The sequence below is a fragment of the Rosa chinensis genome, chromosome 7 (assembly GCF_002994745.2).
Source record: "Rosa chinensis cultivar Old Blush chromosome 7, RchiOBHm-V2, whole genome shotgun sequence".
Taxonomy (NCBI): Eukaryota; Viridiplantae; Streptophyta; class Magnoliopsida; order Rosales; family Rosaceae; genus Rosa; species Rosa chinensis.
This window is the reverse complement of record NC_037094.1, coordinates 6,390,578-6,403,081: the sequence shown is the minus strand read 5'-3', so window position 1 is coordinate 6,403,081 and position 12,504 is coordinate 6,390,578. Positions and strand designations below refer to the sequence as shown.

At 37.8% G+C, this 12,504-nt stretch overlaps 3 protein-coding genes across 4 annotated transcripts; 2 read left to right on the top strand and 1 right to left on the bottom strand.

The window, feature by feature from the left end:
* The first annotated feature begins 1,229 nt into the window (after positions 1-1,229).
* On the top strand, positions 1,230-3,822 carry LOC112179431 (BTB/POZ domain-containing protein At3g05675). Its single transcript, XM_024317838.2, has 2 exons — positions 1,230-1,659; positions 2,311-3,822. The coding sequence occupies exon 2, from the start codon at positions 2,364-2,366 to the stop codon at positions 3,657-3,659; it is 1,296 nt and encodes a 431-aa protein (XP_024173606.1). The 5' UTR covers positions 1,230-1,659; positions 2,311-2,363; the 3' UTR covers positions 3,660-3,822.
* Positions 3,823-4,455: 633 nt separating this feature from the next.
* On the top strand, positions 4,456-6,598 carry LOC112175182 (uncharacterized protein C119.09c). Of its 2 annotated transcripts, none has more exons than XM_024312846.2 (3): positions 4,456-4,818; positions 5,668-5,816; positions 5,938-6,209. In XM_024312846.2, the coding sequence occupies exons 1-3, from the start codon at positions 4,642-4,644 to the stop codon at positions 5,987-5,989; spliced, it is 378 nt and encodes a 125-aa protein (XP_024168614.1). In that variant the 5' UTR covers positions 4,456-4,641; the 3' UTR covers positions 5,990-6,209. The 2 variants fall into 2 exon arrangements, with proteins under 2 accessions (XP_024168614.1, XP_024168613.1); XM_024312845.2 differs by lacking the exon at positions 5,938-6,209 and adding an exon at positions 6,319-6,598 and having other exon boundaries at positions 4,462-4,818.
* A 2,661-nt stretch (positions 6,599-9,259) lies between these two features.
* LOC112180533 (dof zinc finger protein DOF4.6) lies at positions 9,260-11,308 on the bottom strand. The gene is made up of 2 exons (XM_024319092.2): positions 11,098-11,308; positions 9,260-10,686 (listed from the first exon to the last, which is right to left on the bottom strand). The coding sequence occupies exons 1-2, from the start codon at positions 11,119-11,121 to the stop codon at positions 9,808-9,810; spliced, it is 903 nt and encodes a 300-aa protein (XP_024174860.1). The 5' UTR covers positions 11,122-11,308; the 3' UTR covers positions 9,260-9,807.
* Positions 11,309-12,504: the final 1,196 nt, after the last annotated feature.

The following is a 12,504-nucleotide window of genomic DNA, read 5'->3' as shown; positions in this document are numbered from 1 at the left end:
GAGTTCAGCAACAGACCAAAGAAGTTAAAGTAAAGATTTCCAGATTTACCCTGATACCAACCCACTAAACACCAAACAAAAGTTAAGGATGGAAGATTTTCCACATTATGTATTCAAAAAAAAAAAAAAGATTCTCCACATTGAAGTCAAGTTTGTGGGCACCAACGTCCTCAAAATCGAATTTAAGGCCAGTCTCTATGTTCCTCTCACTTTGAAAATTGGAAATTCCTCTCACTTTGAAAATTGGAAATTGTATGTGATTAGGCATTCCCACTGCATGTCCATGAAAACTTAATTTCTTAAATGAACAATTAGTTAAGCAGGGACCATCATTATCACATAATGGGACCATCATTATCACAAAATTATACCCTCAATTTCTTATTGTCGAAGTGTGTGTTGTGGGAAATTGCAGCCTTCCTCGCATTCTCGTAGCTAATGACTCAATTATTAATGATTGTATGAGAGACGGCTAAACGCACAAGAAATCTCCCCAACCATCATCAAATAAAGAGCAGGTGCAGAGTCACTAAAAGGACCCAACTCTAGTGAATAGAGGTATAGAGGTTGTGGCTAATTCTTGAAAAAATTTCAAGTTGAAAGAAGGGGGGAGTATTCAGAGCACCGCCGTACACTTGCACCAACACAAATAAATGGTTAGATTGCATTAAATACACTTTTTATTTATTAAAAATAAAGTTGATAATAAATATCAAGGGTTGAGATTATTTTATAAAGGTTGGGTTATTGCACCGTCGGTGCATAGAATAATTTACAGTTGAAAGAAGAAAGAAAGTGAACAAACTACAAAAACAATGTTTTTTTTTTAAATGATTTTTTATCGAGATCGCACGGTATTCTCAAAAGTTTCATTCCTTTTAGCCATCAAGAATAAATTGGGATTTAAACTCGGATCAACGTCGGCAGAATGCAAACCTTAATGTCGAAATGTGGGGGTTCTACACTTGGAGACTCTTACCAATAAGATATATAAATTATGACTTGATAATTTAGTTAAGCTACTGATCTTTCTAATTACCTGGGAGTTTGGGCCCAAATGGTATCCATAATATCTGTAGCATTAGGAAACATTGATAGCAAACTCCATTTGGCTCTGTTTAGAAAATTGAATCAACTCGGCACTTGGTTGCAACTTGTGCAAGTTGTGATAAAACTAAAGAAAAAGTAGCCAACTTTTGGGTGTTGATCCTCCTACACTAACTAGAAAGAAAAGATATGTTTCATGCTTAGATCCAATTCCATACACATACCCCAGTCTCTCTACCAATCATTTGCCCCCATTCTAAGGGTGATGTACTATCTCGTCTCCCATGTTTTATTGCACCAAATTGCCCTTTAAGAAATTCACTAATCTCCTCCCATCCCTTAACACATCACCCTAGCTACAATCAAACTCCAGGCCATTTTGGTCATTCAAACAACTTTTGTCCCTTCACTCACATCTCAAAGTTTTTGTTTCTCAGTTGATTAGCTGAAGCTCAACTAAGAAATTCAGAGAACTCTGGAAACACCTGATGGCTTTCATCTATGCGCCTTTCAATTAAAAAAAAAACTGCTGGAAAATTCAGCAATTCACAGCGGATCCGGTTTCTGCAGTTAAAGCTTGGAACCCATTTCTGCAGTTCATACAATTAGGGGGTGAGTTGTGTTTTTTTTTTTCATTCAAGAATTCCCAATTGAAAGAAAGGAAGAATCTTTATTTTGGGATGATTAGAAAGATTGGAACTTTGAATTTGAGATGCCAAATAGTTGAATGGGGACTTCCTGAATCAATTGGGTTTCCATCAATTAGTCATCTTTTGCTAGAACCATTTTTGGGTTTAGTTCTTAATTTGTCTCGTTAATTATTTACAGCTTCTAGTGTTAGTAGATATTTTAACATGAATTATGTGGATTGAGGAATTGATTTGTGAGCTTTGTTGGTTTTGTTGATTGGGATACTACTTTGTAGGTGAAGGTGTCTTCTTTGTTACTAGTGGATGTAATTTCTTAACATGTACTGGGTTTCATGGAGTCATGATTGTCTGTGAAATTCATTGTTTAATGAATATTGAAGAAACCGTGGTCAGTTCTATACACATTTCATACTTTGTGTAGATGTATGGAACATGGATCAGCTATTGTTAGCTTGCAAAGCACTTTGAAAATATTCAGTTATTGATACGTAATACGTTATCGTGGTGTTTTGGATCGTGTTATTGTTCAAACTACTTTTGAGTGCATGATTTGTTTGTATTTCTTTGAATTTATGTGGATTGACCAACTGCCTATGTCAAATTGTAATTTCAGTTGAAGTTAGTGTGCTCTGTCAATTGTTTAAAGCATGAACCTTGTTGCCGCACATGGACAAAGCTTTGAAAACCAAGCCTTGCAGACTTGGTGATCAGAATACCAGCGACGTTGTCATCTGCTTGAAGGACAGAGAAGGAAGACACCAACAGTTTTACTCCCACTCATCTGTTCTCATAAAAAGGAGCAAGTACTTTGCTGAACGGTTGTCTAATCCAGACCCTAGTAATTCCATTAATGTTCATTGCTCTGAGTTCAACTATGATCACCATGTCAACCTGTTGAGGCTGCTCTATCTTCCAACAGAGTTGATTTTGGACGCATTGGACTCTGTTAAGTCTGCTGTCGGTATTCTTCAGTCAGCAGTTTCCTTCAAGTGTGACGAGATTGTGTCCTGCTGCATCCAGTACTTGGAGGCTGTTCCTTGGGAGGACAAAGAAGAAGAGCACATCTTAAAAGCTGTATCAAAGTTGGGTCCTGTAGCTATGCCCATAATAGCTAGGATCCAACCTGTTGATTTAGCTGCCACCAAAACTGTTTTGATCTCAGCAATTCGTGTGGCCACATCCATTGTTGGACCATGTCCTCCATTCGGCAATGAGCTTAAAACTTCTGCTCAAGAGCAAGTCGAATACATGTTAGGAGAAGATGAGGATACACCGTTGGTCACAGCAGATGATGAAGTCAGATCAGTGGTAAGAACAGGTCTGTCACATATTTGTGCAACATTTGAAAAGGATCTGTCTTCCTTACTTTTGGAGCCAGACCTTGCATCCGAGACAGCAGATGAGAAAATAATGCATAGTTTATCGGATCTTGAATGGATGTGTAGCATACTGGGAAAGATGGATTTGATGAAGGATTTCGTTTCCAACTGGGCTGAAAGCTCCAGTAATGTTTTAGGAGTGATCGAGGACAAGAAACTTGATTCGTTTATGTGGGGCTTGAAGATTAAGCTCATAGAAGTGACTGCTAAAGTCTTGGAAGCAGTTGGGTATGGTAATGTGATTCTTCCAGCTCCAATTCGCTTGACATTACTGAAGTCATGGCTCCCTTATATTAGGAAGATGAAGCCACTCTTGGATAAAAGGGGCAGCGAGGACACAGGTTTTCCATACAAGATGAACGAAGACTTGTGCCAGACGATCGAAGGTGCCATTGTCACCTTAGTACTAGCGTTGCCATCGAATGATCAAGCCGACATTCTGGCGGACTGGATGAGAGCCGAGCAGGTTCGGTATCCGGACTTGAGCGAGGCTTTTGAGGTCTGGTGTTTCAGAACAAAGTCTGCAAAGAGAAGATTAGTGGAGGGATTGGATGGGGCTGGCAATGCCACACTTACCCTCTGATAGTTTTTGCTCTCATATGTTGTAATATTGTTTTATTTCAGTGGAAGGACATTATCAAACTGGTAATGATTCCATTGCATTCATGTATCTTTGACATAATTGAGCTCCTTCTAAGAAGATTGGGCCTCATTTCTATGCATTTTCCCCATATTATTCTCCAGTACAACTAAGGTTCCCACTTATGTTTATTCATAGTTTTATACACCGTTGAATTTCTGTAGCATTTGAATAAATTCATGTTTTTTTTAGCGAAAATAATGAAGAATGTTTTTTTTTTTTCAAATTTTACTTGGAACAAGATTTTCTGGGGGTGATTCTGTTCACATCTAAAAGCTCTTCACCACACCCATGCTTTTGATTATATCCTTCTTGGAGGTCAATCATAGGTCTAACCATTCTTTGGGGTAAATATGAAACTTTGTTTATTATCATATTATTTCAATATTAAGGTTAATTCTAACAAATAAAAAATAGGCATTTGATAAGATATTCTACTACACTTTCGAGTATGTCATAGTTTCAAGCATGATATTTGATTCTAATTTATGTTGAAATCATCTAACTAGCACTCCTGACTATTTTTAATCGCAAACAAATAATACTGAACATTCTATCACACGTACCATGCTATATTCAGTTAAAAAAAAAAATATAATTCTTTTTTTTTTAATAAATAAAAAACCCATGATATTTAGATATTAACGAGAGCCATGTGGACCCAGCAGTTTGTTAAGTCATCACCGGCCCAGAAAAAAAAAAAAAAAAAAAATCGTTATTGAAATGTCTATCAAATACGATTGATATCACGACTAGACTTTCTGGTTGGTGATGATGAGCATCTCCTCCTCATTACCTTCTTCATCGTCGCCGCTCTTCATCTACATCTCCATCTCCTAGCTCTCTCTCTCTCTTCTTTTCCGTTCAATCTCCGCCGCACATATCCAAATCCGGAAATCCAACGGTGTGGGAGGAGGAGGAGGAGATGTACGTGACGGCGGTGCGACCGACGGATCTGAATCGGAACACGGAATGGTTTACGTACCCCGGCGTTTGGACCACCTACATTCTCATCGTCTTCTTTTCATGGCTCATCGTTCTCTGCCTCTTCTCTTGCTCTCCCGGCATGGCCTGGACCATCGTCCACCTCGCCCATTTTCTCGTAATCTCTCCTCTTTCCTTCTCCTTTGTTTTGTTTGATTTCATTACCAATCTTAGCTCGCTTGCTTAGTTTCCTGCTCATCTATGCGTCTGTGTGTGGATTTTTGGTCAAATTTGGGGGATTGTGAATCTGAATCCTTAGGGTTTTGATGATGAATTTGAATCAATTTCGTTGCTTAATAGCAAAAACAAAGCTGAGAATTTCAATAGGTAAACACTCGTGGAAGTGAGCACGTTAATCTCTCTGTATCGGAGCACGAAAGATGATGTACGGGTTGTAGTAGATTGGATGGAATTTGAAAGAATCTGACTGTTCTGAGATGTTTTTAGAGAATCGGCCGCATCTCATAACCCCAAAGACGCAGGATGACGGAGAATGAGATAAATGTCTTATTGATCAAGTCCTGAAGAGTAATTATATAGTTTGAAAATCTCTGTTTTGTGATATGCTGTTGGGAAAATTAGTCAAATTCTGGATGCGCATAGGCTTTGTGAACATTGTGTATGCTCAAATCATCCATATTTATGGTTCGACACTGCTTTCTGAGGTTATTGCATATTTGAAATAGCACAATTAATAGCGACTAACATATTATTCTCACAACCCTCGAGTTGTGTTGGTGTTAAAAGCTCGCTATTAACTAGTTGCTGCAAATTCTGTGTGGAAGTGTCTGTTATGTGTTTCTTTCTGAAAAGTAAAAAGTTGATGCATTGCTGGAGATTACTCAATTGTGTAATAATGTTTATCCACCGCACTATGTTTACATAAGAGTTGGTGACATACAATCTTCCTGCTGTTGATACTTGTACCCACTTATTAGTTCTGATTGTCTTCACGTCTTCCTTTCAGGTTACGTACCATTTCTTTCACTGGAAGAAGGGAACACCATTTGCTGATGACCAAGGTATCTACAATGCGCTTACTTGGTGGGAGCAGATAGACAATGGCAACCAGCTCACTCGAAACAGAAAGTTTCTAACTGTCGTGCCTGTTGTGTTGTAAGTACTTTAAGCGTTCCAAGTATTTTAAGCTTTCACGTATATTTCACAAGTACTTTAAACTCTCTTATATAAGTCTTTCAGATTGGATTTGTAAAAGTAAATGTAAATTCTTTCACAGTGGAGACTGGAGAACGCATGGTTGCACCATTAAATATCTCCACACTTCTTAAGTGTAGAACTTTACTAATGGCTTCACAGATCACACTTTTTGACGACCTAGTGAAATGAAGGACAGTAGTATTATCTAAATCCTTAGGTTTGTTTCAACCTTGTTATAGTTATACAGTCAATCCTTCATGACTAACTACTTGTCACCTTTTTGCTGATTATACTTATTTTGTTCTTATGTATAATGGAATGCACTTGACCTATTAGACTAGAAAGATACTTTTTTTTTTTGGTCGGTAGACAAGAATTATACGGAAGTATATCTTTATTTGGACATGCTGCTATTCTATTTTAATGCTCAATCTTTTATAACTCATTCATGATTTTGCAGGTATTTGATAGCATCTCATACAACAGACTATCAAAATCCAATGCTCTTCTTCAACACACTAGCAGTTTTTGTGCTGGTAGTGGCAAAGTTCCCAAACATGCACAAGGTTCGCATATTTGGAATCAATGGTGATCTCTGATCTCTAAAAGAACAAGGTTGACTTCAGTTTTCTTGCTCTAGTTTATATTGGCAATCAAATCTAATGGTATATCCCTGTTGATGTTGAAACTGGAAACAGTATTATTTTTTGAATGAATTGAAACTTTTACCCCTCCTGCTCTCTCGGTTGCATATTATACTGACTGGGAATTGTCCAATACATTATTTTCTTGTTATAATTTTGAAATTCGGTACTGCATTCATTGTTATTTATTTCTATTTTCCACTTTATGACCCAATGATTATACACTCAAATTCCCACATAGAAGAGTTACGGTGAGTAATGCACCTGCAACTTCCGGATGTGATGTAGATAATACAATTGCAGTGATATCTTCATCCTCCGCTTTCTTTTAAGTCTGTATGGCACTATTGAGTTTACTCACTTAGGGCCTGTTTTGTATTGCTGTGGCATAGACGAGAGCTGTACTTTCTTCTTCTTTCTTATATATTTTTTATTTTTATTTTTTTGGTGCGTGAGAATGTGAAATGGATTTGTTAGACTATTTAGGTAGCCCTGTGAAACCCCTGGAATCATTTATTTCAGTAATTGTTCATGAAAACTTGGATTTGTTGTACTATAGGGTACCTAAAATTAATCTGGCCCCTGTCTGTATTAGCGGTGGGAAGAACTCAGTTTCAATTTGATATGGTTTGCTCTGGGCAGCTTGAAGCCTTGAATGAATTATTATTATTATTATTATTATTATTATTATTATTTGTTTTTTTTTAAAAGATAGCCACCTCACTCATTTTCATATGTAGGCCTGGCAACGTGCGGGTTTTTAACGGGCTGACACGGTAAGAATCCGTTAGCTTAACGGGTTTTACGGGCTAAACCCAGCGAGTTTGCGGGTTATCCGTTGGAACCTGTTAAAATCCGTTAAGACCCATGAACAGAATTTTTGTTCTTTTCAAACCCATTGAAACCCGCAGACCCGTAAGCAGATTTTGAGGCAAATATGCATCATACTATCTTACCCTCCAGAAGCCCGGTTCCATACTTCCGGACAAAACAACGAGAGGTGATTCACTGCCGCCGGTAGCGCACATCAATGCCTTCCATATTATAAGTGCAGATGTAACAATCATACCTCACATTTCCAAAATCTAGGTAGCAAAGCTATAATTTTTACGGGAAAAAAATAAAATAAAATAGTAGGTGATCCGGTGACCCAACGGGTGAACTTGCTCTTAGAAACATCAAACTGTGATGAACACCCACATAGAGATTAATAGAAAGCATGAGAATTTGTGAGATTAAGACCCAGAAGGAGAAAAATGGAGGGAGAAAGCGAAGACCTTTGGAGAGAGGAAGCAAAACCTCTCTGTGAGAGATAGAGAATTGGGTTTTGGGTGAGAGAAAAGAATTGATTTTTTTTTTTTAGAGTTAATGGGTTCCAACGGATTCTAACGGATTAAGCACGCACGACCTGTTAATTAACGGGTTTTTAGTGTGCGGACTTTTTTCAACACGGATTAATAACGGGCGGGTTCGTGCGGGTTACGGGTTTTGGCTTTCATATACTAAGAGAATCCTATATGTGACCTCTATATTTGTTGATTTTATTAATATCAACAACTGACGCTTCACGGGCAATCTTCGCTAACAAGACTACTGGATCTTTCACTCCATTGAAGCAAAAGTTGAATTCTAGTCTACCACGTGGACTTGCGCATCGTCAAACACATAGATACGTCAATATGGCCTAAACTTTTCACTGAAGGAAAGTATCTGATGAATTGGAGACACGCTTTTTACTTATTGGAAAAACCTAAGCACTAAAGCACAACAGGAAGAAGCCAAAGACATCATTACAGATCCGGAAAGCACCATTGATCCAGTTTCCATCTTTTATGGACTTTGTTAGGTGACCCTTTTTCTATAAATAGCTGGAACGGCCACTAGGTTTCTCAAGGCTGTGCCTCATTCTTGGCGTTCAAGGAATATGGTTTGTCATTTTCAGCTTGGACCAATGTAGCATATGAACTCATGGCCTAGATTATTGTGGCTCAATTCCAAAACTACCTTAGAGTACGTGAGCTAGGTGGAAGTGGAACTAGATTAATTGATTAATATTATACCCAAAATAAGTGAAATACTGAAACACCGGCCTTGCGGGCATTGTTATTATGTAAGTGGCTTACAGCCAGAAACCAAAAGAAATGGGATTTAAAAATTGGGGGGAGGTCAGAGTACAGATCTGGATGGATCAACTTAGTGGGGTGTATTATTCTCTCTTTAGCACACTAGCCAAGGGGAATGTTTTTGTGGGTCCCAACAAGGACCAAAGAAAGAAGGGTTTGTCAGATCTTTCTCTCAATCTCTCATTTCAGTGAGACTCGGATAAAAAAAAGGAGGGGTGGCATGGAAGCAATGATCATTTCTGGAAATAGATTATAATGGGAGACATTGTGAGGGAGTCTTCAAAACTGTTTGGATATATTGATAATAATAGCCTCACCTGTGAGACTGTGAAAGAGCTTAGAGCTTAGCTTAGCTAAGATTTCTGGTTGAGGCAGGTGGTGTTTAGTGCTGGTTCCAACTTCCAAGTAAGAAAATGAAGATAGATAGATCAGCGAAGCTGAGGTGGTGGTTATACTTTTTTGAAGAGTTGTTTATAGCAAAGTCATGTGGAATTCAGAGATTCTTACCTGGCTAGCTAGCTCTATCTTCAAATCTCTTTAGCTAGCTTTTTTCTGTAAATGGCTGGAAGAATCTCTGTCCTGATTAATAAAACCTTAAACTATACAACATCACATAGAACAGAGAAGAAGGAGATACCTAGCTAGCTAACTTAGCTATCCATAAGTAGTACATTGTAATAATTATTGATTGTACCAATTAAGCTAACCAACCAATGACAAATTACAGTGGGCTGCCCTTTACTTTCTCTTAGTGATAAAATAGCTAGAGAAGATCAATTACATGAGATGAAGGGCATTATGCAAGAACAGCAGTGCATGCCTCTTCTCTACTAGCTACATACCCTAGAAAAATTCTGGCCTGCTGGTCTTCTTGATCATCATTGCTTCTAATATCCTCATAGAGTAGTAGTATCCCAATAAAAAGTCGCCCTTAATTTTATGAAGCCAATCTAAAATAAGCTCCAAAAAAATAACCCACCATAATTAAACCAAGACAAAGTAGAAATCCAAAGTGATAAATTAAGAAAGCCCCATGTATCCTATGATCTGTTAGTACTTATGAACTCAGGAATCCAAACAAGTCACCCTCCACCATGAGAGAAGAAGATTAATAAATAGAGATTAAAATCAGAAAGAAAGAAAGAAGAAAAAGACCAGGAATATTTCGATCCTCTTAAATTTTTACCATGTTCCTCCTCCTAACATTCCAGTCCAATACCCAGTTGAGTCTCCACCATGATGATGCTCCTTGTTGTTCTGCTGATGATGATCAATTCCACTACCACTGCCTGATACTTGTTTCAAATCCTCAAATGGAAACAAAAGCCTCCCACTATTTTCTTGAACATGATGACCTTGTAGAGCACTCCCATACCCACTTCCAAGCCCATCAAGAGAGAAATTAAGGGTTGGCTTGATCATCAACTCACTCATGGGAAACCCAGATGTATATACACTTGCACTGTTGTTGCTGCTGTTGGGATCTGAATTAGGCACTGGCATGGGCATGAAGGAGTTCAAACCCCTGGAGGTCAAACCAGTGAGAAGCTCCAAAGCTGAGAGGTGAGATGCTGTTGTGGTAGTACTAGAAGAGTTGTTGTTCTTGTCACTGTTTTGATCAATGTTGGGGATTTGATGCTGTGCAAAAACTTGATTAGATGGAAAGCCCAAGTTTAGATCTTGGCCTTGGTTACCTTGGTTGCCTTGGGGTTGTATCAGATCAGGAAGCCTCTTTGATGAGTTGTTCGAAATATTAGAAGTTGTTGTTGATGAGGAAGAAGATGATGATCTCTTGTTCTTCCTTGAGCCTCCACCAACTGGGATGTTCCTGAGGGACCCACCTTCAGTCCAGTACCTTCTACAGGTCTTGCAGAAGTATCTGGGTTGTGTGAGGCTGTAGTTGTTGTAGTAACAGAACTTGGTGTTGGTGGAGTTGCACCTTGGACAGTTTAGGGCTGATTCTTTCTGAGGCCTTGCAAGTTTCCTCTCTAGATTATTAGCAGAAGAAGGCTTAGGGCATGTGTTTGTCACTATCTCTTCTATTGGTTTCACCACAATTCCCTAAAAAAATGAACCCAAATTTCAGATCAAACAAAGACGCTAATAATCAGTACTGGTAGTGCGGAAAACTGAGAATTTAAAGAGGGAAAAGAAAGACAAAGAAGATAAAAACAAATGAGGAGCTGCTTTTTATTACACTTTTCAGAATCGTATCGGACAGCAAAAAAGAAAAGAAAATATGGAGTTCTTTTCCTTTATCACCTAAGCAAAAGATAAAGTGAAACAAACATGTTTGAAGAACTGATAGAAACTACAACCAATTTTGAGTGGGGACTTGAACAACAACACCATCATCCTCATACCAAAAGGCCATTTATAATTCACAAATGAACAAAAAATGAGCAGAAGCCATATATAAGAAGAAAGAGGAGAAGGAGGAGGAGGAGGTTGGTGAATCTCTGTGTGCTGTACCTGTGGCCATTGAGCAGTGTCCATGGCTGAAGCGAAGCAAAGGTTGAAGAAACTGTTATCCTCAAAAAGAGAGAAAACCACTTTTCTTGAAACCGGGTACAAAAGCTGAGAAAAAAGAATGTTTTTGAAGGGTTTGTGTGGACGTTCTTCTGTGTATGTATGGCCCTTGCTTTATGTGTTGTTGGGTGTGTGAAAAAGAGAGAGAAAGAGAGATGTTGCTTTGTCCAATTTAATATGTATAGTAATATTCTTTCATTTCTAAAGTATTATATTCTATACCTCCGAGAAGGAATATTTGTCTGCAGATTTAGTAATTTTATATGATAGCTTCAATTCGGTTGTACATATTTCTCTGCTACGAACACCAGAAAACACGGCCTAAGTCAGATTTTTCTCATTGCATTCAATGATTTCAATCGGTTATCTTGTCAAGTTAACAGCTTATATATAAACCCTGTGGAAATTTGTTATTAGTGGAAGAGAGAAATTCTTATACACCACTCATTTCAAACATAAAACTTATTAGGTTTACGACTTCACGAACATGTTAATTTATGAATTTTCTTTAAGTCTTATGATAAATATCCTCTCTTTATAATTTGAACATCACATAAAATTAATCCGAAGTTCCATAATATTAAATCCACATATATTTCATTATGGCAGTAATTTATATTGACATGTACCATAGTTCGGCTTCAATTTTCTAAATATGCAATCAATTATCTACAGCAGTACGTTGTTTGTAAAAATTTTAATTTCCCCAAATCTGATGATGGATAACCAAAATTAAGTCTTAGTTTGGTTGGATTATTATGAGAAAATAATGTCGAATATCTAGAATATAAATCCGCCAGCGAAGGAGATACATGACTTGCCCTAAGAGCAAGTTCACCTGTTGAGGTTGGCAGGTCAATACTATTCACTATTTTCTGCCTTTCATTTCCATCATTTAGGTTGCCATATAAGATATTGTCACAAAAAGCCACCGAATGTCAATTGGCAAGTCAATAAATTGACCCAGAAAATAACCCAGAGTGACTAGAAAGATAATTCATGTTTGATAGCATATGCACTAGCTAGTGTCCGGAAAAAGGAGAAAGCCTGCACGCCACCTAATCCATTTATGTGTTTTGTTTTTTTTTGAATTCTAGGTCGTATATAACTTCTCTAGGGTTTACAACATCTGCAAGTATGTTTTCTGGATCAATGGTTTTAGTTCAAAGTTGAAAACCTAACAACTTTGGTTGGAATAAGTAAAAAGCCAAAGAGCCATTGAACATGTCCAATAGTTAGCTAGTTTGATTTGGGGTTGATGATGAATGATACTTAGCTCATTAACCTAGCTACTATATAGAGCATACATCACTTTACTTTGAGACAGCCAGACTCCAATAATGCTCTATG

Coding starts and splice junctions, on each gene's coding strand:
- LOC112179431 (XM_024317838.2), top strand. CDS start 2,364: ATGGACAAAGCTTTGAAAACCAAGCCTTGCAGACTTGGTGATCAGAAT.
- LOC112175182 (XM_024312845.2), top strand. CDS start 4,642: ATGTACGTGACGGCGGTGCGACCGACGGATCTGAATCGGAACACGGAA. Junction 4,819..5,667: donor TCCACCTCGCCCATTTTCTC/GTAATCTCTCCT, acceptor TCTTCCTTTCAG/GTTACGTACCATTTCTTTCA. Junction 5,817..6,318: donor ACTGTCGTGCCTGTTGTGTT/GTAAGTACTTTA, acceptor ATGATTTTGCAG/GTATTTGATAGCATCTCATA.
- LOC112180533 (XM_024319092.2), bottom strand. CDS start 11,121: ATGGACACTGCTCAATGGCCACAG. Junction 10,687..11,097: donor ACACTGCTCAATGGCCACAG/GTACAGCACACA, acceptor TCATTTTTTTAG/GGAATTGTGGTGAAACCAAT.